This window comes from Moschus berezovskii, chromosome 11, assembly GCF_049115385.1.
Source record: "Moschus berezovskii isolate FMDL1 chromosome 11, NW_MosBer_1.0, whole genome shotgun sequence".
Taxonomy (NCBI): Eukaryota; Metazoa; Chordata; class Mammalia; order Artiodactyla; family Moschidae; genus Moschus; species Moschus berezovskii.
The window spans coordinates 97,212,640-97,240,205 of record NC_142470.1 but is presented as its reverse complement, the minus strand read 5'-3'; the positions used below and the strand labels follow the sequence as shown (position 1 = coordinate 97,240,205).

At 50.4% G+C, this 27,566-nt stretch overlaps 1 protein-coding gene across 3 annotated transcripts in view; it reads left to right on the top strand.

The window, feature by feature from the left end:
• The first annotated feature begins 1,212 nt into the window (after positions 1-1,212).
• RAB11FIP5 (RAB11 family interacting protein 5) overlaps positions 1,213-27,566 on the top strand; it is a 43,165-nt gene continuing 16,811 nt past the window's right edge. For all 3 annotated transcript variants that reach the window (XM_088841570.1, XM_088841569.1, XM_055400358.2), the window contains exon 1: positions 1,213-1,813. In XM_088841570.1, coding sequence (XP_088697696.1) covers positions 1,383-1,813 — 431 coding nt within the window. In that variant the 5' untranslated portion in view covers positions 1,213-1,382. The remainder of the gene's footprint in view (positions 1,814-27,566) is intronic.

The following is a 27,566-nucleotide window of genomic DNA, read 5'->3' as shown; positions in this document are numbered from 1 at the left end:
TTGCTTTTCATCATAAGCATTTCTGTATTTTATTTCTTTTAAAGCTCTGTGTTTCATATATATATTTTTAAATACGATTTTTAATACAGGCTCTGAAACCAAAACAACAAAAACGACTTTGGGGTCATCTGCGTGGATTCACATCCCACTTCCTCCAGTTACGAATCATGGCAGGTTAACCTCTCTAAGCTGCAATTTTATCTTCCTGAAAATAAGGATTATAAACCGTACTCACCCCACAGGGCTGCTTTGGGGACAAAATGAGGTAACGCATGTAAAACATATGGGCCAGCACTGGCCTAAATTCAGCACCTGCAATTATTAACCACTGTTGTCATTATCAATAATAAACCAAGCATGCAAGTAATACCAAGGGCTTTGCACAGAGTAGGCACTCAATGGATATAAGTAATTGTTTAAAATCTCCACCAGAGCCTATAATTTTCCCCAACTCGGGACGCATTAGCTCCAGCGGTCCGAGTGAACACTTAAATATTGATGTGGTTACTCATTTATTCATCTCTGCTCTGCGCCGCAGTGGCCACTGAGGGCGAGCTCCTTGGACTCCCTCGCCGGGCTCTGGCTGCATACTTGGTCCCTCCCGCGCGGAGAAGCGGGAGACAGCGGCTTTCGGGTCGCTGATCCGGGACCATCACGCGGCGCAGCGTGAATCGCCTCTGGTTTCACGCGGGGAACTTCCCCGGCAAGGGCAGGCTGGAGGAGAAACCAAGGGGGCAGCCGGGGTCCGCATGGCTCCCACTTGCCAGCGCCAAGGGCACGGCCATCCAGGGGAGGGGCGGGGCCGGGCAGTTTCAGGGCGAGGGCTTTCCGGAGCGGGGACGTCTTGAAGGAAGGCTTGGGATTGGCCGGGAGGCGCGGAGCGGGCATTTCAGACCCGGCCGAGGGTGCGGCGCGGCCCCCAGGCGAGGCAGGGTTTCCCGGGCGCCCCCACGTGGGGGCGGTGCCGGCGCGGGACCCCGCCCCCTGCTCTGCGGAGGCCGCGCGCCCCGCCCACGGCCCTCGCGGCGCCCGGCCGACCTCCAGCTCGCGGTTGGTCTGCGGCGGCCGGGCCGCGGGCGTGGCGGCTGCCGTCCCCCGGCTCTGCCGCGCCGTCGCGCGGGTCCGGGTCCCGGTCGCTAGTCGCGGGCCGCCGGCCGCGGGGCGGGGCGGGAGGCGGGGCGCTGACGTCGCGGCGCGGCCGGCGGCCGGGGAGGCGGGGAGGCGGCGGCCGGCTCGGCCCAGCCCGGCCCGGCCCATCCGCAGCTGCGGCGGCGCTCCGAGCCGGCTCCTGGCCGGCCTCCGCCGCTGTCCAGTTTCTTACTTGGTCCGGGTGTCTGCGGTCCTGGTCCGGCCAGGCCTCGCCCGCCGCCGCTTCCCCCGCCATGGCCCTGGTGCGGGGCGCCGAGCCGGCGGCGGGGCCCTCCCGCTGGCTGCCCACGCACGTCCAGGTGACGGTGCTGCGGGCCCGCGGGCTGCGGGGCAAGAGCTCGGGCGCGGGCAGCACCAGCGACGCGTACACGGTGATCCAGGTGGGCCGCGAGAAGTACAGCACGTCGGTGGTGGAGAAGACGCCGGGATGTCCCGAGTGGCGCGAGGAGTGCTCCTTCGAGCTGCCGCCCGGCGCCCTGGACGGCCTGCTACGGGCGCAGGAGGCCGATGCGGGCCCGGCGCCCTGGGCCGCGGGCTCAGCCGCCGCCTGCCAGCTGGTGCTCACCACCATGCACCGTTCGCTCATCGGCGTCGACAAATTCCTGGGCCAGGCCACGGTGGCGCTGGATGAGGTCTTCGGCGCAGGCCGCGCCCAGCACACTCAGTGAGTGCGGGGCGCGGGGGAGCGGAAACGGTTAAAGGCCTCGCGGGGCGCGGTTGGGGGACGCAGGACCCCACACCTTGGCCGGGGCGCTGCGCCCTTTTGCCTGGCGCTCAAGGGCGTAAACCGACAAGTTGGTTCTTCACATATAGGGTCTCCTTCCAGCCCCCAAGTGTGCTCTGGGCTGTGTTTGGCTGCTGGCAGATCTTTGGGAGGCCTGGGGGGTTGAGAATGGTGGTCTGCTGTTAGGAGTAGATTGTCAAGTGAAATTAGGAGTGGGATCCAGAGACTTTTGGGCTGTGGGAACCTCAAGAAGGAAAATCTGGGGGCCATTCCTAGGGCCTCTGGGCCTGCCCCACTTTCTTCGGAGGGGAGGGTAACTGCCTGCCGACGCCTCTTCCACACCAGGCCCACAGGGAAGTGGAGAGGCACTGCTTCGCCCTGTGAGAGAAGGAAGGTTCAGGGTTGCCCTCGAGGAGGGCAGCGATTGAACGGAGGCACCACACCAGATCTAGAGACTGCAGAGGGCATCTGCTCCTTCCTGGCACTCGTATGCCCTCTGCTGCTTAGAGACGCCCCCAAGTCTACTCGTCAGCGTCCCTGATCGGAGAACAGGAGGACCTCTAAAAAGGAAACGCATTAGTTAGGCTTCAGGTGTCCTGCCTGAGGTGGAGGCAGCTTGTGCTTAAGGCACAGCAGGAGATGGTCTCCCAGTCGCTTATACCTAGGAAGGCCAATGAGTTATTATTTTTTTCTTTAATCATTTATTTTGGCAGCATTTAACTTTCCCTGTGTTAAGATCAAGGCTTCAGACTTGGAGCCTCATTTCCTGTTTTGGGCTTGGGCAGGATCTGGAATCCTGTCTCCAGGGCTGACAATCAGCTGTGGGTCTCTCAGATAGTTAACTGGGGTGATGCCACCCATAGGTCCCATGGCCCCTGGATGGGGAGGGTAAGGGGTTGGGGGTCAGGGGTCCCATGAGGAGGATAAGGGGTTGGGACAGGTGCTGGAAAGGTTTGCCCAAGTGAAATGGCATCCAACTGAGTCAATCTAGGAAGGCTTGCTGGAGAAGGATGAGCCTGGTACAGACCCCGATGAAAGCAGGATTTGGACAGAAAAGATCTGACCTTGAACGCTTTAAAAACGTGGGTACAGAAGGCCTTCGTGGCTTGTTGTGGCTTTGGTGGGAAGCTGGTTAGCGCAGGGCAGGTTTGGGGAGGGCTGTGATCTCGCTCCATCTCTCCCTCCCCTGGCCTCGGCTCCCTCCTGACTTGCCGTTTGGTTGCTGGCTGTGGGATCATGTGGTAGAGTTGGGCCCTCCTTTTGTGCCCTCCCCCCACCCCGCCTGGCTCAGGGAGCCCAAGGGGGTGGGGTGGGACAGGAAGCTCTTCTCCGGCTCTCTTAGCCCTTTCTTTTCCTGGAGAGGCTTCTGCCCCCAAATTCATTCCACCCCTTTCTTTCCTGGTCCCTCAATCTCCACCTCTCAGCTGATCTGACCGGACTGGTAGATAACATATCACGGGCTGGTGGTGGGTTGGGGGGTGAGTACTAGAGGGGAGACCAAGAGCACAGATACACAGTCTCTAGGCTTGTGGGGAGGGGCTTCTGTGAGGTCAGTGGCTAGGGGGGAGGGGCTGGAGAGGGGCTTTGGTTTTTTCAGTTCCTGCTCTTGCTTTCTTCTTGGCCTCTGGGTCTCCCTTAACTGAGCTGTCCCTGTCTCTAGGCCCGCATGTACCTGTTTTCAGCCAAGGACAGTCCCTCTTGGAGAACTGGACGTTCCACCCCTTGATCTCAGTGGGAGCTTTAATTTACTTTAGAGAAGTCATCTTTTCCACAGGATCTTTCCACACCCACCTGGCTGCCTTTCCTGTGATGCATTGACCTGGGTTATTTATAGAACTTGGAGGGGGCAGGAGGAGGGGGACTCATGGGCAGCAGAGATGCCTGTGAAATCAGCCCAGTCTTTTAGTTTATGGGACCAAACAGCATGCCCCCTGACAGAGGGTGAGGGCTGCTGCCCCCACTCTAGTTTGCACCTTCCATCTCTGGCTCTAATGGCCACTCTTCGTGGCCTTTCCTGGAGCACCTTGGCGTGAACTGCTGAGACAGTGAATCTGCACATTTTCCGGTGGGGAGAGGATTGGGGTGTGCCCTCCTCAGCTCTGGACAATGGTGGCAAAGAACTCCAGGAACCAGCTGTGGTGCTCTTAAGGAGAGCAGATGGCCCTGTGTTGCCCAGACAGCACTTGACTGGGGAAAAGCAGTCTCAAGCTTAAGAGGAGGGGCCTGTGGAGTTGCAGATTCCCTTCCCCAACCTGCCACCTTGTGGCCAGTCAAGTAAACTCTTGGTGCCTCAGTATTTTCATCTGTAAAATGGGCTAATTCATACCTTGACAGGGTTGATGTGTAAGAGATGAAATGAGCACCTAGTTCCTGGACATGTTTGGCAGTCAGTGAATGGCAGTGATGGTGCAGGGAGGTTTTGGTAGCCTGGTAGCTATTATCTGGGAGATGTCCCCTGTGTTAGAGGAGCCTCTTATGTGACAGGAAGAGATAATACAGAACTTAGCACCTGGGGAAGCCCCAAGACTGTGGTGGCAGGGTACTCACAGAAGTACGAGAGCTCCTGATGAAATGAACTGGCCCTTCACAGCCCTCCAGCATTCTCTTTGCTGCTGGAGTTTTGAGAATTGGGCTAGTCTTGGGAGCCCTTTGCAGTTCTAGAGCCACTCTCAGATCAGCCGTAGATCTCTGCAGCTATCTTTCCTGGCAGGGCAGCAGCATACTGTTTAAGAATGTGAAAACTGGGATTTCCCAGTTCTGTCACTTCTTAGAAGGCAAGTTACTTAACCTGTTTCTTCAGTTCTGAAAAGGTCATATGTGATAACAATCATAGAATTGTACAAGTTAAATACAGTGGTGTCTCTAAAAGTCTTATTACTGTCCTCGAGACATAGCAAGCTTTCAAGATATTCGTGTTGGGTTACTCCCAGGGCCCTCCTTATGTGATGGTAATGATGATGAGGGCAAGGGTGCTAGATACCTCGACAGTCCCCGAAGCTGCTTTGTCAGTGGGATGCTATTTGAGGTGAGGGAATTCACTGGAGGCTTCCAATTGATTAAAAAGAAAATTGTCGAAACAACATTTCATGTGATACACAAGGAAACTAACTATAACCCTCTCCCTCCAGTAAAACCATTCATCGATCACCATGGGTCTGAAAATCCTAAGAGATGCTTCTTTCTTTGGCCACTCCGAGCAGCTTGCAGGATCTTAATTCTCCAACAAGGGATCGAACCCACGCCCCTGCAGTGAAAAGCACCAAGTCCTAACCACTGGACTTCCAGGAAATTCCCTCTTTAGCTTCTTTAGATGTGTCCTTTCTGGTTTTTACCTCAGTGCCATCCATAGTACTCCCCAGTGGGTACTTGTATGGAAAAAAATGGTCCCTTTCTTAAAAGAACCCCCTTCCTGGGCCTGTTGGATAGAGGGTTACAGTCTGGCTTCTTGGAAAGGCCACGTCTGTGGCCTCGATTTGGGTTAAAATATGACCATGACAGGCTGCAGCTGTGGCCCTCTAAGTGGCTCGATCAGCCCTGGTCAGACCTGTCTCATTGATTTTATGAGGGCCTCAGGGGGGCCTGTGGCTGCGGAGGACTTAGGTTGGAGACCTGAGCCTTCTGCCTGTCTGGCGGTGGTGGCCTGAGACCTCCTTGAGGAGGGTTTTGGGCACTGGGAGAGGCACCTGAAGCCAGTGTAGCTTGCTGGTCTAAGGTAGCATGGTGTTTGAGGGCTTCCACTTATCCTTTAGCCTCCAGATGGACTGTGTGTTCCTGTTATAGGCAGATGGTGCATGACCCACAGCCTCGTCCCTGCTGGTTTCCAGCTGTGACTGCTCCTCAGGAAGCAGCTGAGGCCACGAGGGTCCTTGGCTCTGGCTCCTGCTCCAGCCTCAGACCTGGCCGCTGGGGAAGTCTGCTTGGCTTCTGGGAAGGGTGTGGCTGTTCTTAAAAGCAGTAGTTAGGACGTGGGGAGGCTGCATTCCCTGAGTTATGGGGCAGTTTTTATTTGGGGTTGCTGAGCAGCAGCGTCTGGGGGTGTGGGGAGGGGTAGGAAGTGACTCCCCCATCAGACTGGCAAGCACAGCAGCTTCCCCTTCCCTCCGCAGCTGGCCCTGTTCTCCCCTCCCTGCTGGCAGCCGGGGACAGATACAACTCAGCAGAGCTCCGTGCGGGTGACCTTGAGGGCTGTCCCTTTCTTCTGATGGGGCTGCCTGCTCTCTTTTTATTGCTGCCACCCTGGTGCTGTGACACGCTCACCAGCAACAGTGACACTAAAAGGCTCATCTGGCCTCATCCAGGTGTTTCCCCTGCCATTCCCACCCTGCGGAGGGACAGAAGATTAACACAATGACAGGAGCTCTGTGTATTCTCTGGGAGTCTGTACCTTTTTTTTTTCCTTCTCAGGGCCGTCCTCTGCAAACTGGTGTGGCTGTGAAGAAGCCTTTCCCTTCCTCATGGTCAAGTAATAGGGATAAGTCCATGGAGCCTTTCTGCACCTTGGCAGTTCTGTCAAGGAGGAGTCTGATGGCTTTGTTCTGACTGAGCTGGCCTGTGGGGCTGGGCCCAGTTCTCCTCAGTGTGCGTAATAAGCTAGTTTAGCTCCCAGGAGGTAGTGCTGGTAGTGGGGGGTGATGGGGGTGTGGGGGTGTTGTCAGGGGCCACCTTGACCTTCAGTTGACCCCGGGGGTGGGAGATGGAAGCACTGACCTTGACGGTGGAATTCTAATGTCAGAGCTGTCAGAGTGCTCAGATGTGTGGAAATGGAGGCTGGGAGGGCGAGTGGCAGGCTCTCAGCTATGTGTCAATTAGGAAGGGTGGGGCTCTGTGGTTTCTCTTAGGCCCTGGCAGCCTGAAGGGCTGAAGGATTTGGGGTAAAGAAGAGATGGCACTTGGGGCCCTAAGTACATCCCAAGATTTCTGTGGAAGTGCTAGAGGGGTTTTAGGGAGATGGGGACGTTTCCACTGGGATAGGGAAGGGGGCCTTGGGACTTCTCTGAGACGCTGAGGAACAGTCTAACCCACAGGCCTTTGTGCCTGGGCAGAGGCCGGGGGAGGCCTGGTTGGGCGGGGAGTTGCAAGGAGGGGCGCACATGGACAACCCAGCCTGCGTGTTCAGAGGGTGCAGTCTTACTAGGAGGACAGACCCCACATTTGGAGGAGGGGCCATAGCCAGGCGCTGTATTCTGGGGCCTAGCCAGGAAACATTGGAGGTTTCAGAACAGACAGAAGCCCTGGGCTCAGCTGTGGTCAGAGACGGCCTCCTGGAGGAGGAGGTACCCCAGACCTGTCAGGCTGGCCATCAGGGATCCCGTTTGCCGCCCAGCTTGCTCTGAGTTGCCCTGCAGACCGCACGCAGCACTCGTTTATGGAGACTTGTCATTGCCTCATTCGTCTAGTGTAGCACTGATTATGCCTTTTTTAGGTGCCGACGCTGCCCTGAGGGTTTGTCTTCCATCAGCTTATGACAGCCTCTTGAGGTGTAGGCAATGTTACTGTGTTAACAAGAGAGGAAACTGAGGCACAGAGGGGTGAGTTGGCTTTTCTGAAGGTGTGTAATACACGGCTGTCAGGCTTGTACCCAGTCTGGCTCCAGGTTCTGTGCTCTTCAGCACCACCCATCCAAGTCTTCCCCCATGTCTCCCCGCATTCAGCTTTGCATGGAACCTGGTGTTCAGCAGCTGCCCTCCTTAGGGTTCATCTCTCCTCCCCAAAGTCCATCTCTGTGGTCAGGCTTGGAGGCTCTTAACCGTGACCTGCTTCTCCTGTGTGAGGCCTTGACTGGCTGGGATAAGTGCATTTAGTCTGCAGCTCCGTGTCTAGTCGTATCTTTCTCAGGAGATGGGGGTGTTGCCTGGTCGTTTGGGGAAGAGGGTATCACTGACTATCTCATAGGAGTGAGGGAGGGGCTAGAAAGCTCTGCCTTGGCCCTGGACACCCCCAACCCCCACCCCAGGGAGATTTGCTTTCGTTGACTTGTGCAGTATAACTGGGCTTGGGATATCATCACCAGATACAAGATTTCCTGACCTTTCCCAAAAAATCACATGCTTGTTTTACTGTGACGGAACCCTCCGAGCCATCTAGTTCCTCTTCCTACATTCATGTGGTGGTTTGCGTTTTTCTTTCTTTCTTTTGTTCAACATCTAGTAAGTAAGTACTGGGCAACTGCTGTGCCAAGGTTAGGGCTTTGGAGGAAACATGAGAAAGAAAATTTATAGCCCTTTCCCTAGGAAGGCAAAAATATGTTTGAGGCAAGACTTAATACAGGAAGAGTAATTAATTAAAAAGCAGTATATAAAAAGTATGAGAGAAAGGATCAAAAGAAGGATCAACTCACCAGGGTTGGTGTGATCAGGGTGGACTGCCTGTAGGAGGTAGAGCCTTGAATGACAGATGAGGTGTGGTAGGGGCTGGGTGAGTTGGGAGAGAGACTGCCCCTCTGGAAGGGAAGGGAAGTGTGATGGGCTGGGCCAGGAAAGGGAGTGGAGGGGAGCTGAGTTAGTTTAGCTATGTGCTTCTCTCAGCAAAACAGCCTGACTTTCTTTCACATTTATTTTTGAGTAGTTTACTGGTTTAAAAATTCTAAAGATACAGAGGTTACACAGTGAAAAATTTTCCTTGCCCTGACCTTGAGTCATCTAACTCCTGTCTTTGGAGGCAACCAGCATTACCAGTTCTCATATACTTTTAAAAGCCAATGCATTATAGATTTCTTCTCCCCCTCCCGTTGTGTTTGCACAAACGCAGCTTTCTTCCTGCACACAGTTCTATACCTACTATCAACCTGGCTTCCCCACAGAGGGATGTTATGGCTTGTGTCCACCTGTTGTGGTGCTTTCCCAGTGGCTCAGCAGGTAAAGAATCTGCCTGCAATGCAGGAGACACAGGAGACGCTGGGTCTGGAAGATTCCATGGAGGAGGAAACCCACTCCAGTATTCTTGCCTGAAAAATCCCATGGACAGAGGAGCCTGATGAGCTATAGGGGTTGCAGAGGGTCGGACATCACTGAAGGACTGAGCACGCCACCTGTTGTGTCTGAGCCAAGACCCTAGCAGGAGGACAGCCATACTCAGTTTTATCCTCTGGAACTCAGGACTCCGGTTCGGGGTGAATATTGGGTTAGGAGCACCGGGGAGGGGAGTGTGGTTAGGTAGAATTTCTTCCTTATTCCCTGTCTCCCAGAGATTCCCCTGGGAGGGTCATCTCACTGGTTCTCCTTTCTCCTGGGCAGGGTCATCGCTCTTTGGTCCTGGGCCACCTTCCTCCCATAGGGCTGATGACAGCCCACAAATGTCCCGACAGACAGTAAATCCAAATCTTTATGTGTGGGTTGGCCTACTTCTCAGAGTGCTTTCCCAGTGTCACCTCATTTCCTTCTTCCCTGAGGGCAGGCAGGCTGACCCCCATTTTTACTGATGTTGAGACAGGTCTGAGGAGTGGGATGACCTATTCAAGGTCACACAGCTCATTAGTGGCAGCCAGATTTCTGACCCCCAAGCCCAGTGTTTTTTCCATATGTCATGCTTCCAGCTGTCTCTACTTCCTGCTGCTGTGTGGTTAGACTTGTCTCCAAGTAGGCGTGGGTCCCTGAGGCGCGCTGACGGAGACAGACCTTTGCAGCCTGCAACTATAGAGGGGTAAGGACTGGTTGAGAAGTTTGTGCCCAGGCGGGAGGGAGGCTGAGCCTGACTGGGCTGACTTGAGCCAGAGCAGCCCGTGCCCACAGAGGCAGGAGTAACTAATGAAATGATGGTTCTGGGCTCTGAGGCTGTTGCCCAGAGCCAGAGTAGGTGATTAGAATCATCTGGCCTGATAAAAGGGCACTGTCCTCTCCTGCAGTTGAGTCTGCCTTGCAGTTTTTCCCTTTGATACCAAATCAAAGGCAGGGTTAGGTTGTAAGCATTGAGAGCCATAAGGGATTGGCGTCCTCCCTGCATCCTGTCCGCTGGTGTGTGAGGAGGTCGGCTGGAGGGACGTCTGGGGAGGAGGGAAGGCATCTAGGTGGAGGAGCCTCTGGGGAAAGCTTTTCCAGCTAGCTCTTCAGACTCCGAGTGATACAGTTTCAGTTGGTGTTTCTCCCTGTGCTCGCTGGCTTATTTTATCATCCCTCTTTTACGAGGTGAAGTGGGTGGTTGAAAGCCACTTTGTAAGTCAGATCCAGGACTAGAACCTGGGTCTCCTGTCTTATAGCTCACTGAGGTTTTTCCACTATTCCTTGAAAATAATTTTTTTAAACTTTAAAAAAAAAATTTTATTTTTAGAAAATTTATTTATTTTTTGGCTGCATCGGGTCTTAGTTGCAGCATGTGGGCTTCTTACCAGTTGTGGTGTGCAGGTTCCAGGGCACGTGGGCTCTGAGTTACGGCGCATTGGCTTAGTTGCCCCGTGGCCTGTGGGAGCTTAGTTCCCTGACCGGGGATCAAACCTGCATCCCCTGCATTGGAAGGCAGACTCTTCATCACTGGACCACCAGGGAAGTTCCTAAAATAATTATGTGTCCTAACCTATTTCTGGGATTGAAGCTAAGCCCTGCCAATGCCATCTCATCTATCCAGCATGTGTTAGAGCAGGCCCGGGCCCTGGGTTGTGGGGGTAAAAGGTGAGTAACATTCCGTGCTGTCAGTAAGCACAGGTGGAGTCGCTCTGCTGCAGGGCACAAAGACGAGGACTTGAGAAAGGCACTCGGGGCCCCTCCTCACCTTCCCCATTGCTCCTGTCCTAGTTCAAGCAGTTTTTTTTTTTTTTTTTTAATGTCTCCTGCAGACTTAGCTGCTTCAGCTTTTTTATAAGCCAGAATGCCAGTGTATTAATTTATGATGAGAAATAACTGCTAAGGCACAGGGAATTGCCTGGGTCAGCCTGGCTGTGGGGCCTGTCCTGGGCTGGCCGGCTCTGTGGCCGTCTCTGCGGCCTCACCTCTCGCCTGCCCTTTTCCCTGCTGCCCTGTGCTCTTCCTCGAGCCCAATGGCCATGGGTCTTATCCTTGTTTCCTACCCTGTAGTGCTCTTCCAGGCCCAGATGAAAGCTACAGCTCTTTAGCATGATGTTTGGGGCAGTCTCCTCTATCTGCTCCAAAGCACCTTTCTGTCCATCTTCACTTCTCCAGCCCTGAGCATCTGTATATTCCGTTCCTCCCACCCGGAGTGTCTCTGCACCTGCCTCCTTGCCTCCTGACCCATCATTCAAGGCCCAGTATGAGTGTTGCATCTGCATTGATTATGAAAATAATAAACAGCCTAGTATAAAAATAGGAAAGAATTTCGTTGGAACCAAACTGAGGATTAGCCTGGACACCCACTTCCCAGATTACTCTTGAGAAACTGCTCTGGAGAAGCATGGTTTCCAGCACAGGTTTATATATCTTGTCAGAACAAAGAACATGAAACAAGTCAGAAATACATGTTAAGAAGACCCCCACCCACCCACGCACAAGCATGCACACAGCAAGTCAGCATGGCCTTGCACCTGGGAAGGGAATCTTATTGTTAAAGGAGGACCAGCATTGGTTCTCCTGGAGAAGGGAGCAGCTACCCTCTCCAGTATTCTGGCCTGGAGAATTCCATGGATTGGATAGTCCGTGGGGTCACAAAGAGTTGGACAGGACTGAGCGACTTTCACTTATGAGAACTTATGAGCATTGGTGTCCCAAGAAGAGAAGTATTTAATCTTTATTTTTAACATGGACATGCTTTACTTTTTGTTAGTGTCTTTTCTCTAATAATTAAAGCAGATGTCCAATGTGTGTTTGTAACCTCATGGCAAATAGATGGGAAAAAAGTGAAAACAGTGACAGATTTTATTTTGGGGGGCTCCTAAATCACTGCAAGTGGTGACTGCAGCAACACAATTAACAGATGCTTGCTCCTTGGAAGAAAAGCTATGATAAGCCTAGACTAGCATATTAAAAAGCAGAGACAATCACTTTGCTGACAAAGGTCCATATAGTCAAAGCTATTGTTTTTCTAGTAGTCATGTACAGATGGGAGTTGGACCGTAGAGAAGGCTGAGTGTTGAAGAACTGATGCTTTCAAACTGTAGTGTTGGAGAAGACTCTTGAGAATCCTTTGGACTGCACGGAGATCCAGCCGGTCAATCCTAAAGGAAATCAGTCCTGAATATTCATTGGAAGGACTGATGCTGAAGCTGAAGCTCCAATACTTTGACTACTTGATTCAAAGAGATCCATTAGAAAAGACCCTGATACTGGGAAAGATTGAGGGCGAGAGGAGAAGGGGGCATCAGAGGATGAGATGGTTGGATGGCATCATGGACTCAATGAACATGAGTTTGAGGAAACTCCAGGAGATGGTGAAGGACAGGGAAGCCTGGTATGCTGCAGTTCATGGGGTCACAAAGAGTCAGACACGAATTAGCAGCTGAACAGCAACAACAGTGTATGCTTGATAGGCCACAAACAGGCTGTTTTAGCTAGCATAACATTCAGGTTTTCTCAGGTATAAGCCGGAATAGCTTCCTATATCTCAATGTGTGAAAATTTCTTTTATCATGTCCTTTACCACTTCTTCTGAAATATTCTTCCATTTAACCTATCTGTGCATTTTATTTGTACATTTTTGTGGTGTTAATCACTTTCTTCCTTTGTTTATGTGGCTGTCTTATTTCCCCACTATGATGTAAGCTTCTCAAGGACACTCCCTTTTTTTTTTTTAATTTTGGCAGATACTTAGGAAATATTCTGAGCCTGGCTGAGGGCTCCTCTGGTTGGATGGAGTTCACGGGCAAGTTCCCTGTGCCTCTGAGACTGAGGGTGTCGGGATGGGCTGTCAGGGTCTCGCGTGCCATGCCCTTGCTGAGGCTGTGGAGACGTGTAGATAAAACAAAGCTCAGGAGTGCGACCAGGACAGACTCAGTCACAGGACGGGGAGGAGCAAACCTGTGTCCTGGCCCAGGGCCACTCTCACCCTACAGGGATCTAACAGAAAGGCCCCGTTAGCCTCAAGGGGGCTGAAGGAGAATAAAGCTGAGTCAGCATGTGTTTCCAACCATCTCCAACAGACGCTGGCACTTTTCAAAAAACATCACCGTGATGCTTGTTCACAGATAGATGAAATCAGCAGTTCCTTAACCATCCAGTCAGTATCCAGTCCGTGTTCACATTGCCCTGATATCAGGACTCCCTCTTCATGAGTGGTTTGTTGAATCAGGATCCAAACGGGGCTCCCTCCCAGATGGGGCCTAGTTGTTAGGTCTCCCAGGGTAACAATTCCCTCCTCCCTTACCTGAGGGAGAAACTGAGTCACTTGTCCTTGAGAACATCCATGTTGTGGCTGATGGCTTCCCCTTTGATGTCCTTCACCCTAATTTTGCGGCCCCTGAGGGCTAGTTGCTGGGTCTGGAAGGCCTGCTCCCTAGACCCTGCCTCCTGCAGGAGTCCCTCTGCCCCAGGAGGCTGACTCTGCTGCATGGCCTCAGCAGGCACACCGGCTCCGTCTCTACTTCAGTGGGGCTGAGATTAAGCAGTGGGTTCTGGACTGTTAGCTATCCAGCTACCACGAAATTCTCCATTCGGCCTTTCTCCCAGTGGATTTCAGTATCCATTAATGATGCTGCCGAGGACTCTAGTTCTTTCTTTTTCTTCTTTATCAGCAGGAGTCTGGCATAAGGAAGAGCCTCAGTTTTCCGTGCGGTTATTCAGTCGTTCTGCACGGGAGCATCAGGAGGTTCTTTGGCATTGTTTTTCAGTTTGTGGTTGACATCCAAGTTAGAAACCCATAATAGTGTGATGACAGCAGTCACTTCCATGACGGGGGTTTTCTGCCAGAGAGAAATTGTAGGGCTTTGTGAGTCTGGAGAAAGGGAGACAGGGTGAATGGTCTCTGAAGGCTTCAGGCCTTTTCAGCTGTTGTTATTGAGTCACTCAGTTGGTCCAGTTCTTCACGACCCCATGGACTGTAGATGTCCAGCCTCCTCTGTCCGTGGAATTCTCCAGGCAAGAACAGCGGAGTGGGTAGCCATTTCCTTCTCCAGGGCGTCTTCCTGACTCAGGGATCAAACCCGGTTTTCCTGCATTGCAGGCAGATCTTTGCTGTTTGAGCCACCAGGGAAGCCTTCAGGCCTTTTCAAAGCAAGCGATTTAGTCAATACAAAGTTGCTTGAGGTGGCTGCTGCCTGCTGGCCTAGAATAGGGATTTAGGCCCATCAGAATGTTATGGCCAGGTATCTTGGTGTCTTCTCCTAGAGTTTCCCCCAACATCTGCTTTTTGAGTTGCAGTCTTCTCCTCTCTGGAGTTCTGTAGCCCCCTCTTGTACTGACTCCCTGGGGAGGCTCGATGGGAGAGTCAGCCCTGGAAAGGACAGCTGGATCAGTATATCTCTCTTTCACATTGGTGGTTCTTTTAGAAGATTCTTCAGCCAGAACACCGGGCAGCACAGCTGTCTTCTCAGGGCCTCTTCATTTGTCTTGGGGTGCAGTTCATTCCTACAGCCGTCAGCTTGCAGGCCCCTCACCCCCAGCATGGTGGTAGCTGTTCCTAGCCTAAGATAGGCCTGTCTCTGAAGATGGTGGCTACGGCCTGAAGGGAGAAGCTGCAGATAAGTAGGCAGGTAAGGCTCAGGTGAGGACCAGCCTGGGAAAGTTGGAGATTGTGGTATTGGGGACACGAAAACGAGCTCTGGGAGCAGCCTGCCCCCGAGGTAGCAGGTGCACCTGGCTGCTTTTGTTTGTCTGCAGTCACCTTCACGGACTTGCTGGGTGTTTGAGGATCAGACTGAGCACTGTGGCGAGACGCTCAGGAGCTGCAGAGCCTTTGGCTGGTTCCTTGCCCCTTACCAGCAAGGCTCTTTTGTACCCAATGGGACATGAGGTGTCTGCCCTCTCATTTGAGATCTCAGCCTGGGAGCCATGCATTGGGACAGGAAGGGGAAGACGTGCTCAGCATGTGTTTTGCAGCAAGCCTTATAGAGGCAGCACATCCCGAGCAGGGAGAGAGGCATCGTCCAGCTCCTTCTCCAGGAACTGCACTCAGCATCTCCCGCAGAGCCCTTGCTTTACTTTCAGCTGTATCTGTAAGTGTGCTGTATTTATTTTGTGCCTCTGTTTGCAAGATGTGTTCTAAGGTAATTGCTTTTTCACTGTATGCCATTTCAGCATAAAAGTAGGAATACTCTACTTTCAGATAGCAGCAGAAACCTGTAACTTTAAAGTTCAATGTAGTGATAGCAGTGATGAGTGCAGACAAGATTTGGCAACACCTGCTGCAGCTGTCACGTGGTGTGAAAAGACCTGCTTTCTCTTGGTGGCACATTCATGGGTACTACTGCTCCACAAAAATTTGCAAAAATTCATAATTTAAAAAAGTGCTAAATTTCAGTTAGAGATTAGGGGAAATAGAGATGTAATTCTCCTATCTAACACATAGCCCCTGCTTTAGAGAAATTCCTTGGTTGGGAAGGAACATGGGGGTTTCTGGGTCTGGGTGTGTGTGTGCTGAACTTGGGGAGGGAGGCAGTCTAGTGCAGTGATGAAGGTCAGCCGCTCTGGAGACAAGGAGCCTGAGTTCAAATCCTGGTTCCTCTATTTACTAACAGGAAGCATGTGCCTTAACCCTGTGGACATCTCTGTCCTCGTGCTTGCATCTGCAGATATGTCAACTAACACTTGCGTGGTGCTTCCTGTGTGCCAGACTGTGTTCTGAGTGCTTCACGTGTTATCTGTTTAATTGGCAGCGTGGTCTTGTGAAGGGAGCCAACATCCATACCCCCATTTTCTAGATAAGTACGAAAATGCATAGAGAGACAGGGGAACCCACTCTCCATCATGCAGCTGGTTATGTGGTGAGCTGGGGCTTAGACCAGGCAGCCAGGCTCCAGAGTCCAGGCTGGTAGCCACTTTCAAGGTCTGCCTCCCACACCTGCATCACAGGGGTGTTAAGGGTATTATTTGGGTCTAATTTGGTGTGTTGAGTGCTTAGTACAGCGCCTGCCCACAGTAGATGCTAAATGAGAGGTGTAGTTGTTGATGCTGAGATTACTGCCCCAGTGATGGGCTAGCCTGGGGTCAACATCTGACCTCCATTCAGGAAGTGGGCATTTAGCAGAGCTGACCGGTGTATTCTCTCAGGGAAGTTAATGGAATTCTTAGCTCAGGGATTGGGGTGAGGGCTGCAGGGTTAAAGAAGGCATCCTTTTGTAACTGTCTGTCCCCTGAAGCCTGGCATGTGGCTCCCACCTCAGGAGGCTCTTTCTGGGGACAGGGGGTACCCTCTTTGCTCTGGGAGCTTCTGGTCTCATGATTAAGACTTGTGGGTTTGTGGTGATATAAACATTACTTATATGTTCAGTTGTGAATAGGGACAAACAAGTTCCTAAGTTATTTCATAGATTAATTTGTTATTTAATTGAAAAGATACTTGAATATCCACTGTTTCAATCCTGGTGACACAGAGATGAGCAGAATAAAGTTCCTGCCTATAGAGCAGGGGAAGACAGACATTAAACAGCAGTGTATTGTTCAGTCACCAAATCATGTCCGACTCTTTGCGAGCCCATGAACTATAGCATGCCAGGCTTCCCTGTCCTTCACTATCTCCTGGAGTTTGCTCAAACTCATGTCCATTGAATCCGTGGCATATTCCAACCATCCATTTCAAGCTCTGTTGCCCTGTTCTCCTCTTGTCCTCAATCTTTCTTGACATCAGGGTCTTTTCCAATGAGTCGGCTTCATCAGTACTGGAGCTTCAGCTTCAGCATCAGTCCTTCCAATGAATATTCAGGGTTGATTTCCTTTAGGGTTGACTGGTTTGATCTCCTTGCAGTCCAAGGGACTCTCAAGAGGCTTCTCCAGCACCACAATTCAAAAGCATCAGTTCTTTGGCACTCAGCCTTCTTTATGGTCCAACTCTCACATCCATACATGACTACTGGAAAAACCATAGCTTTAACTATATTGACCTTTGTCAGCAAAGTGATTTCTCTGCTTTTTAATAGCTGTCTAGGTTTGTCACAGCCTTTCTTCCAAGGAGCAAGTGTCTTTGAATTTCATGGTTACAGTGATTTTGGAGTCCAAGAAAAGAAAATCTGTCATTTGTTTCCATTTTTTCCCCATCAGTTTACCGTGAAGTGATGGGACCAGGTGCCTTGATCTTAGTTTTTTGAATGTTGAGAGTTTTAAAAAAAATTATTTAATTGGCGGCTAATTACTTTACAATATTGTGGTGGTTTTTGCCATACATTGACATGAATCTATGGGTGGAGGTTTGTGACATTGTACAGGAGACAAGGACCAAGACCATCCCCATGGAAAAGAAGTGAAAAAAAGCAAAATGGCTGTCTGAGGAGGACTTACAAATAGCTGTGAAAAGAAGAGAAGCGAAAAGCAAAGGAGAAAAGGAACGATACAAGCAACTGAATGCAGAGTTCCAAAGAACAGCAAGGAGAGATAAGAAAGCCTTCCTCAGCGATCAATGCAAAGAAGTAGAGGAAAACAACAGAACAGGAAACACAAGAGATCTCTTCAAGAAAATTAGAGATACCAAGGGAACATTTCATGCAAAGATGGGCTCTTTCAAGAAAGGACAAAAATGGTATGGACCTAACAGAAGCAGAAGGTATAAAGAAGAGGTGGCAAGAATACACAGAAGAACTGTACAAAAAAATCTTCACAACCAAGATAATCATGATGGTGTGATCACTGACCTAGAGCCAGACATCTTGGAATGTGAAGTCAAGTGGGCCTTAGAAAGCATCACTACGAACAAAGCTAGTGGAGGTGATGGAATTCCAGTGGAGCTATTTCAAATCCTGAAAGATGATGTTGTGAAAGTGCTGCACTCAATATGCCAGCAAATTTGGAAAACTCAGCAGTGGCCACAGGACTGGAAAAGGTCAGTCTTCATTCCAATCCCAAAGAAAGGTAATGCCAAAGAATGCTCAAACTACCGCACAATCGCACTCATCTCACGCACTAGTAAAATCATGCTCAAAATTCTCCAAGCCAGGCTTCAGCAATACGTGAACCATGAACTTACAGATGTTCAAGTAGGTTTTAGAAAAGTCAGAGGAACCAGAGATCAAATTGCCAACATCTGCTGGATCATGGAGAAAGCAAGAGAGTTCCAGATAAACATCTATTTCTGCTTCATCGACTATGCCAAAGCCTTTGACTGTGTGGATCACAATAAACTGTGGAAAATTTTGAAAGAGGTGGGAATCCCAGACCACCTGACCTGCCTCTTGAGAAACCTGTATGCAGGTCAGGAAGCAACAGAACTGTACATGGAACAACGGACTGGATCCACATAGGAAAAGGAGTACGTCAAGGTTGTATACTGTCACCCTGCTTATTTAACTTCTATGCAGAGTACATCATGAGGAATGCTGGGCTGGAAGAAGCACAGACTGGAATCAAGATTGCCAGGAGAAATATCAATAACCTCATATATGCACTTGACACCACCCTTGTGGCCGAAAGTGAAGAGGAACTCAAAAGCCTCTTGATGAAAGTAAAAGAGGAGAGTGAAAAGGTTGGCTTGAAGCTCAACATTCAGAAAACTAAGATCATGGCATCTGGTCCCACCACTTCATTGGAAGTAGATGGGGAAACAGTGGAAACAGTGTCAGACTTTATTTTTTGGGGCCCCAAAATCACTGCAGATGGTGATTGCAGCCATGAAATTAAAAGACGCTTGCTCCTTGGAAGCAAAGTTATGACCAACCTTGATAGTATATTAAAAAGCAGAGACATTACTTTGCCAACAAAGGTCCATCTAGTCAAGGCTATGGTTTTTCCCGTGGTCATGTATGGATGTGAGAGTTGGACTGTGAAGAAAGCTGATCGCCAAAGAATTGATGCTTTTGAACTGTGGTGCTGGAGAAGACTCTTGAGAGTCCCTTGTACTGCAAGGAGATCCAACCAGTCCATCCTAAAGGAGATCAGTCCTGTGTGCATTGGAAGGACTGATGCTAAAGCTGAAACTCCAATACTTTGGCCACCTCATGTGAGGAGTTGACTCACTGGAGAAGACTCTGATGCTGGGAGGGATTGAGGGCGGGAGGAGAAGGGGACGACAGAGAATGAGATGGCTGGATGGCATCACCGACTCGATGGAGGTGGGTTTGAGTGAACTCCAGGAGTTGGTGATGGACAGGGAGGCCTGATGTGCTGTGATTCATGGGGTCCAAAGAGTCGGACACGACTGAGCGACTGAACTGAACTGAACTGACATGAATCAGCCTGAACGTTGAGTCTTAAACCAGCTTTTTCACTCTCCTCTTTCACCTTCATCAAGAGGCTCTTCACTTTCCTCTTTTAGAATGGTATCATCTGCATATCTTAGGTTATTAATATTTCTCCCGCCATTCTTGATTCCAGCTTGCATTTCATCCAGCCTGGCTTTTCACATGATGTACTCTGCACGTAAGTTAAATAAGCAGGGTGACAATATACAGCTTTGACATACTCCTTTCCCAATTTTGAACCAGTCTGTTGTTCCATGTCCGGTTCTAACTGTTGCTTCTTGACCTGCATTCCGATTTCTCAGGAGGCAGGTAAGGTGGTCTGGTATTCCCATCTCTTGAGAATTCTCCACAGTTTATTGTGATCTCCATGGTCAAAGGCTTTAGTGTAATCAGTGAAGCAGAAGTAGATGTTTTTCTGGAATTCTCTTGCTTTTTCTATGATCTAACAGATGTTGACAGCTTGATCTTTGGTTCTTGTGCCTTTTCTAAATCCAGCTTGTACATCTGGACATTCTTGGTTTACATACTGTTGAAGCCTAGCTTGAAGGATTTTGAGCATTATCTTTCTGGCATGTGAAATGAGCGCAGTTGTAGGGTAGTTTGAACATTCTTTGGCATTGCCCTTCTTTGAGAGTGGAATGAGAACTGACTTTTTCCAGTCCTGTAACCATTGCTGAGTTTTCCAAGTTTGCTGACATATTGAGTGGAGCACTGTAACAGCATCTTCTTTTAGGATTTGAAGTAGCTCAGCTGGAATTCCATCACCTCTAGTAGCTTTGTTTGTAGTGATGCTTCCTAAGGCCCACTTGACTTCACACTCCCCTGTCTGGCTCCTAGTGAGTGACCACACCATTGTGGTTATCCAGGTCATTAAGACCTTTTTTGTACAGTTCTTCTGTGTATTCTTGCCACCTCTTCTTAACCTCTTCTGCTTCTGTTAGGTCCTTGCCGTTTCTGCCCTTTTTTGTACCCATCGTTGCATGAAATGTTCCCTTGGTAGCTCTCATTTTCTTGAAGAGGTCTCTAGTTTTTCCCATTCTGTTGTTTTACTGTGTGGGGTACACACATACACACACTGACACACACACAGACAGACAGACACACACACACACCCTATGTCAGGTGGTGTTAGTATGCTGAAGAAGTAGAGCAGAGTTAAGGAGCAGTTGTAGTTGGGGTTCTCAGGGAAGACTGAAAAAGTTCAGACGAATAGGGACCTGTTGTGAGTGAGTATGTGAAGATCTGGGCCTGTGTCTCAGGCAGAGGGAAAAGGAAGAGCAGTGGCCTGGAGGTGGGAACACAGTGAAGGCCAGTGTGGGATGAGATATGCAGAGGATCAGAGGAACCGGGACCCAAAAGATGAATCTTTCTGCCATGCTGAGGAGCAGTGTGTGATGCACTCCAGGTTCACCTACATGCTGTAGGAAGCATGGATGGCCCGGAGCAGGTGAGTAGGGAATTGTGATATTCAGCAGGGGCTTATGGTGGACTGTAGTGGTGAGAGGGGTTGAAATCTGGATGTAGTTGGTCGATAGAGTTCAAAATTTAGATATGGGGTGTGACAGGGAAAAAGAGACAAGGATGGTTCCTGGTTTGGGATTTGAAATAAATGAGAAGTGGAGGCTTAGAAAGGGGCACCATTATTTGGGTCATAAGCTGAACTCTGGACTCATAGTGTTACTGAACTGAACTCAGGTCTGCTTGCCTGACACGCAGCAGAGCCAATCTGCTGACACTGGGCTGTGGTGAAGTAAAGAACAGTGTTTATCTGCAGGGTGGCAAGTAAGGTGAACAGGCAGCTCATGCTCAAAAGGCCTGAACTCCCCGTTGGCTTTCAGCCAAAGGTTTTTAAAGACTGTGTTAGGAGTTAGCTCATGGACCTTCTTCTGGTTAGTCAGTGGTGAGGTAACAGGATGTTGTTTGGGGAATCTCAGTCGTCAGCTTTCTGGTTCCAACCGGTCGGGGTCTACTTGCTTGTTGTGGTTAGTAAGTAGTCACCACCCTCTGCCAGGTGGGGGAAGGGCCTTGGCTTCTGCAGAGCACCTCGAAGATAGGCATCAGCCTTCTGGAGGCACCCCTGAAGTCCTGTGGCTCCACTCTTCTAATCATTAACTACTTGAGTCTGCTCTGTGGAACTCAGGAAAGGTCTAGGATACTGAAGCCTTTTTTTCCCTGCAAGCAAGAAACAGAACACGGAGGGGCTTTTGTGTCCTGGAAGGCCCCACAGGGTCCTCCTTGGTTGCAGTTTCCCTTTTTCTTTGGTACTCCTCATTCCAGGGGGGACAGGGGTGGGACACGGAAAGAAATAAAGTTTTGGATCAAGAGATAAATCATTAAGGATAACTAGAACATGAAGATGCCTAACTCCAAGTCCACATTCTTAACCTTCAGTGGGCAGTGTTTGTCATCAAGCTGAATGCAAACATTGGGCCTCTGGACATCCTGGGAGGACAGAGCTGGGAAAGGTCGGCAGGGGAGCTCAGTTTGGGGGGACTTGGTTTCAGTAAGAATTGGAGACAAGTCAGGTGTGCCTGGCCCTGTGACTGTCAAGGACCCCACTGCCCTTGGGGATCCTAAGAAGCCAGCCAGGCACTTACATGTGTGTGTTTGACATCTGCCCTCAGTCTGCTTGCCCAGAGTGGTGGCTTTTCCAGTTTTGCTATCTGGTGGCTGTCAGCCCAGCTCGGTGTACTGAGAAATGGCTGGAGAGCTGGGTGCGGTAGGCCTGGGAGCCCCGCTCGCGGGAATAGCTGGGCCAGAATCTTGGTGACGGGTGAGGCAGCCGCCACCCTCCTTCATCCCGCCTTTGTCCTCTGTGCCCCCGCAGAGGGTGGGGAGGGTCCAGCAGGGTAGGAGGCTGAGGGCTGAGTCCTCAGTTCATCCTCGGCCTACTGAATTTTGTCAGGGGGAGTCTGAGGGGGAGGTATGGTGACTGAGCAAGGGCCCTTGTAGAGGTTTTATGTAGTTCTGCATCTCCTCCTGCTACCCCCACCCCGCCCCATCCCTGAAGTCCGAATGCTGACGGCTGCTAGAGGAGGCTGGGCTGCTCTCAAACATGGTTTTAATGGTCTGGGGACAGGACAAATCCCTGTGGTTCCCTTTCAGGGCTCCACATCCTTTGAGGGGGGTTCTGATCTCCATATCCCACCTCTGTGCTTCTTTGGGCCTCTGTGGTATACTCCAGGCCTTTTCCAGCTTCTGTCCTCTCAGGATGTCCAGCTTAATGAGAAAAGCTGCTCCTGGAAGGTTAAGAATGTGGACTGGGAGTTAGGCAGCTTCATGTTCAAGGACTGACTGTATCACTTACTAGCTGTTGGATCTTGGACAAGTCACAGACCTTTTCTGTCACTTGGTTTCCTCATCCACAGAACGGGGATGATGGACCTCATCTCCTGGACTGTGTGGGTATAAAGGAGACACGGAGCTCAGCACGCTGAGCACGCAGTGAGTCTCGCTCTGCCGGGTCTTCAGCGCCGCTCACTTGCCCTGCCTCTCAGGCGTGGCCCACGGGCCCGCAGCACTGGCATCCCCGGAAGCTGGGGAGAGACAGGGCCCCGCAGTTCCGTTTTCACCCATCGCATCAGAGTCCGCAGTTTAACTAGCCTCAGCGATCCTTCTGTATGAATACTTGAGAAGCTCTGTTGTGTGTCACTCCTGAAGAGCAGCGTCTGTAGTGGTACACACCTCTTGAAAGTGAAGTGGAAGTGAAAGTCGCTCAGTTATGCCCGACTCTTTGCAACCCCATGGTCTGTAGCCCACCAGGCTCCTCTGTCCATGGAATTCTCCAGGCAAGAACACTGGAGTGGGTAGTCATTTCCTTCCCCAGGGGCTTCCCAATCCAGGGATCAAACTCTGGTCTCCTGCACTGCAGGTGCATTCTTTACCATCTGAGCCACCAGGGAAGTCCCATATCTCTTACGCAAGGAATTTTCTCTTCCTACTTTTTTCCTGATGGAGCATGTCTTGGCTGCAATCATACCCAGGACAAGTCCCAGATGATGATCGTCAAAACCCTTGTTTCCTGAGCACTTGCTGTCCAGGCTTTGGAAAGTTTAGTTGCTTGGGCAGTGCAGGAGTTGAGGTGGGTGCCTCGTAGGTGGAACAGTTAGGTTCCTGCAGTGAAGGATGTGCAGATCAGTGTTTTACATGCTGTAGGGGCCAAGGAATCCAGGCTTTGAGAGCTGAGCGGGTGTCAGGGAAATTGTATTGGGTCAGAATCACTGTCCTTCCTCCTGAACTAGTGAGTCCCATTTTAGAAATCGCTTTGCGGAACAGAGGCCTTGTTCATTTTGGAACTCTTTATTCACAGAAAGCACTTAATGATGCCTGCCCCTCCCCCATGTCTGTATTCCTTCAGTAACTTGTCCCCAGTGTGGGGGAGGTGGGGGAGGGATGAGCACGTCTAGGGTCAGTTCTCTCAGAAGAAGCAAGTTCAGTGGACTTTGGAAGGGAAGCCTTGGCTGGGCAGGGGAGAGACGTGGGTTTCTTCTGAGTATCAATCGAGTGTTCCTTTTCTAAAAATGTATTTATTTACTTGGTTGCAGCAGATCTTAGTTGCAGCGCTTGGGCTCTTTAGTTGTGGCATGTGGGACTAGTGCCCTGACCAGGGGCTCGACCCTGGGCCCCCTGTGTTGGGAGTAGTAGTCTTAGCCACTGGACCACCAGAGAAGTCCCCAGTTGAGTGTCGTTGATGAGGCACCCAGGTGGAGGGAGAGCTGGTCTCTGATCCGTGAAGCATGTAGAGTAGGCAGGGGACCAGCCTGCTGTGGTTCTCACACTGGGTCTGGTGAATTCAGTCACCCTTCCACCTTAAATCATAGATTTTCTAGGCCTGTTGCTGCCTGCTGCTCCTTAGTCACTCAATTGTGTCCGACTCTTTGTGGCACCATGAACTGTAGGCTGCCAGGCTCCTCTGTCCATCAGGTTTTTCAGGCAAGAATGCTGAAGTGGGCTGCCATTCTCTTCTCCAGGGTTATCTTACTGACCCAGGGATTGAACTCACGTTTCCTGCACCGCAGGCAGATTCTTTACCCACTGAGCCAATGGGGAATATTTTCTAGGCCTGGCCTTACTAATGTAGTAGGTTTTAGGTTGTATCTTGGTATGAGTAGGTATAAAGAAACCCCACCCTGATACATGCAGGTTAGGGTACTGCAGCAGCAGAGCTCTGAAGATAAAATCTGTCTTGTGAGCCAACATCTGGGTATGTGCTCAGGCCGTGGTCAAATCGTGATTGGTTTTGGCCAGGTCTCAGCCATGGATGAGAGTGACAGGGCTTGTCCAAGAGCGGTTGGCTGTGTGGCCTTGCCATTGTACTCAGCCTGTGTGGGTCACACTCCTGGGAGAAGACCTGCTCCAAGTACCTGGCAGGGTCCGACCAGGCCTGCCCGTAACCTGTAGGGAGACAGACGGCGATAGTGACTGAGGTTCCAGAGGCGGGTCCCAGCCATTCTCCTTCTGCTCCAGATGGGGAGGGCGACAGCCAGAAAATGGCAAAGAAAGCCTTCTTTTCCCTGCTGTCTCCCTGAAAAGCAGGTACAGAGGAAGAACCCCAGATTCCCTCAGGAAGAGCAGGAGCCCCAAAAGTGACCTTATAGGGGCAGAGGTTGGGAAAGGCAGGGGACAAGGATCTTTTGGGCCAAGGACCTGAGCCTCAGGCTGGGCTAATAACACATCCTCTTTCATTGAGGGGTTGGAGGGAGAGGCGAGGAGCCCATTCTGTCTTAGACAACTGAGGGGGTAAGAAAGGAAGGGGGATTTTCTTTCATCTCTTTCCTATTACAATGGTAATATATGGCCCTTATAAAAAATTCACACAGGACAAAAATAGACAGTAGGAAGTGATATTGTACAGGAGACAGGGACCAACACCATCCCCATGGAAAAGAAGTGAAAAAAAGCAAAATGGCTGTCTGAGGAGGATTTACAAATAGCTGTGAAAGGAAGAGAAGCGAAAAGCAAAGGAGAAAAGGAACGATATAAGCAACTGAATGCAGAGTTCCAAAGAACAGCAAGGAGAGATAAGAAAGCCTTCCTCAGCGATCAATGCAAAGAAGTAGAGGAAAACAACAGAATAGGAAACACAAGAGATCTCTTCAAGAAAATTAGAGATACCAAGGGAACATTTCATGCAAAGATGGGCTCTTTCAAGAAAGGACAAAAATGGTATGGACCTAACAGAAGCAGAAGGTATTAAGAAGAGGTGGCAAGAATACACAGAAGAACTGTACAAAAAAATCTTCACAACCAAGATAATCATAATGGTGTGATCACTGACCTAGAGCTAGACATCTTGGAATGTGAAGTCAAGTGGGCCTTAGAAAGCATCACTACGAACAAAGCTAGTGGAGGTGATGGAATTCCAGTGGAGCTATTTCAAATCCTGAAAGATGATGTTGTGAAAGTGCTGCACTCAATATGCCAGCAAATTTGGAAAACTCAGCAGTGGCCACAGTACTGGAAAAGGTCAGTCTTCATTCCAATCCCAAAGAAAGGCAATGCCAAAGAATGCTCACACTACCACACAATTGCACTCATCTCACACGCTAGTAAAGTCATGCTCAAAATTCTCCAAGCCAGGCTTCAGCAATATGTGAACCGTGAACTTACAGATGTTCAAGTAGGTTTTAGAAAAGTCAGAGGAACCAGAGATCAAATTGCCAACATCTGCTGGATCATGGAGAAAGCAAGAGAGTTCCAGAAAAATATCTATTTCTGCTTCATCGACTATGCCAAAGCCTTTGACTGTGTGGATCACAATAAACTGTGGAACATTCTGAAAGAGATGGGAATACCAGACCACCTGACCTGCCTCTTGAGAAACCTGTATGCAGGTCAGGAAGCAACAGTCAGAACTGTACATGGAAGAACAGACTGGTTCCAAATAGGAAAAGGAGTACGTCAAGATTGTATATTGTCACCCTGCTTATTTAACTTCTATGCAGAGTACATCATGAGGAAGGCTGGGCTGGAAGAAGCACAGACTGGAATCAAGATTGCCGGGAGAAATATCAATAACCTCAGATATGCAGATGACACTACCCTTATGGCAGAAAGTGAAGAAAGTGAAAGAGGAGAGTGAAAAGTTTGGCTTGAAGCTCAACATTCAGAAAACAAAGATCATGGCATCTGGTCCCATCACTTCATGGGAAATAGATGGGGAAACAGTGGAAACAGTGTCAGACTTTATTTTTTTGGGCCCCAAAATCACTGCAGATGGTGATTGCAGCCATGAAATTAAAAGACGCTTCCTCCTTGGAAGGAAAGTTATGACCAACCTAGATAGCATATTAAAAAGCAGAGACTACTTTGCCAACCAACGTCTGTCTAGTCAAGGCTATGGTTTTTCCCGTGGTCATGTATGGACGTGAGAGTTGGACTGTAAAGAAAGCTGATCACCGAAGAATTGATGCTTTTGAACTGTGGTGCTGGAGAAGACTCTTGAGAGTCCCTTGGACTGCAAGGAGATCCAACCAGTCCATTCTAAAGGAGATCAGTCCTGGGTGTTCATTGGAAGGACTGATACTGAAGCTGAAACTCCAGTACTTTGGCCACCTGATGTGAAGAGAAGACTCTGATGCTGGGAAGGATTGGGGGCGGGAGGAGAAGGGGACGACAGAGAATGAGATGGCTGGATGGCATCACCAACTCGATGGAGGTGGGTTTGAGTGAACTCCGGGCGTTGGTGATGGACAGGGAGGCCTGGCGTGCTGCAATTCATGGGGTTGCAGAGAGTTGGTCACGACTGAGCGACTGGACTGACTGAACTGAGGAAGTGATCGTTCCCTGCAGCCTCAGCCCCAGAGATAACCACTGTTAATGCCATGGTATGTGGAGCCCTGGCTAGGGCTCAGGGCCTCTGACCTCATACCCTGGAGACAGATGTCTGTGCTTGCTGATTTCCGTCACTCAGGGCTTGGTGGCTTTGTGGCTGGAGTCCATATATTAATACTTCTCATTGCCACACCTCCCAGAATCTTTTTGTACTAAGTGAGGTCTAGTCCAGCTTTGAGCCTGTTGACTTGCCCTTGGACGACTTAAAGGGTCAGGCCCAGGGTGGATGTTTGGTTAAGAAGGCAGGGGGGGTGAGGATATTGATTCCCGCTGCGTTGTCTTTCTAGTAAAGGTCTCCTCATGTCCCCAGGCACCTCCTCATGCCCCCAGACCCGTCCTCACACACTTCCCATCAGTCTGTCTCTTAGGCCTCTTCTCTGCTCCTTCCTTTCCTCCCCCGTCTTTCTTCCCTGCCCCTGCTCATCTTGAGAGCACAGAAACACACACACACACCCTCTGAGCACGGCCCTCTGCCCTCCTTGCTGTGCTATCATATGTCTGAGCCAGCCTTCCTGGGGGTGGTCTCTCAGGTTTGGGAGGGAAAACCAACAGCCAGGGCTCACTTTACTTAGGCTACCCAGTGGTCACCAAGAAGAGGCCAGGTGCATAGCCCATGATGGGCACCCAAGAGGTTAGTCATGATGGATGCTTCCAAAGGGATCC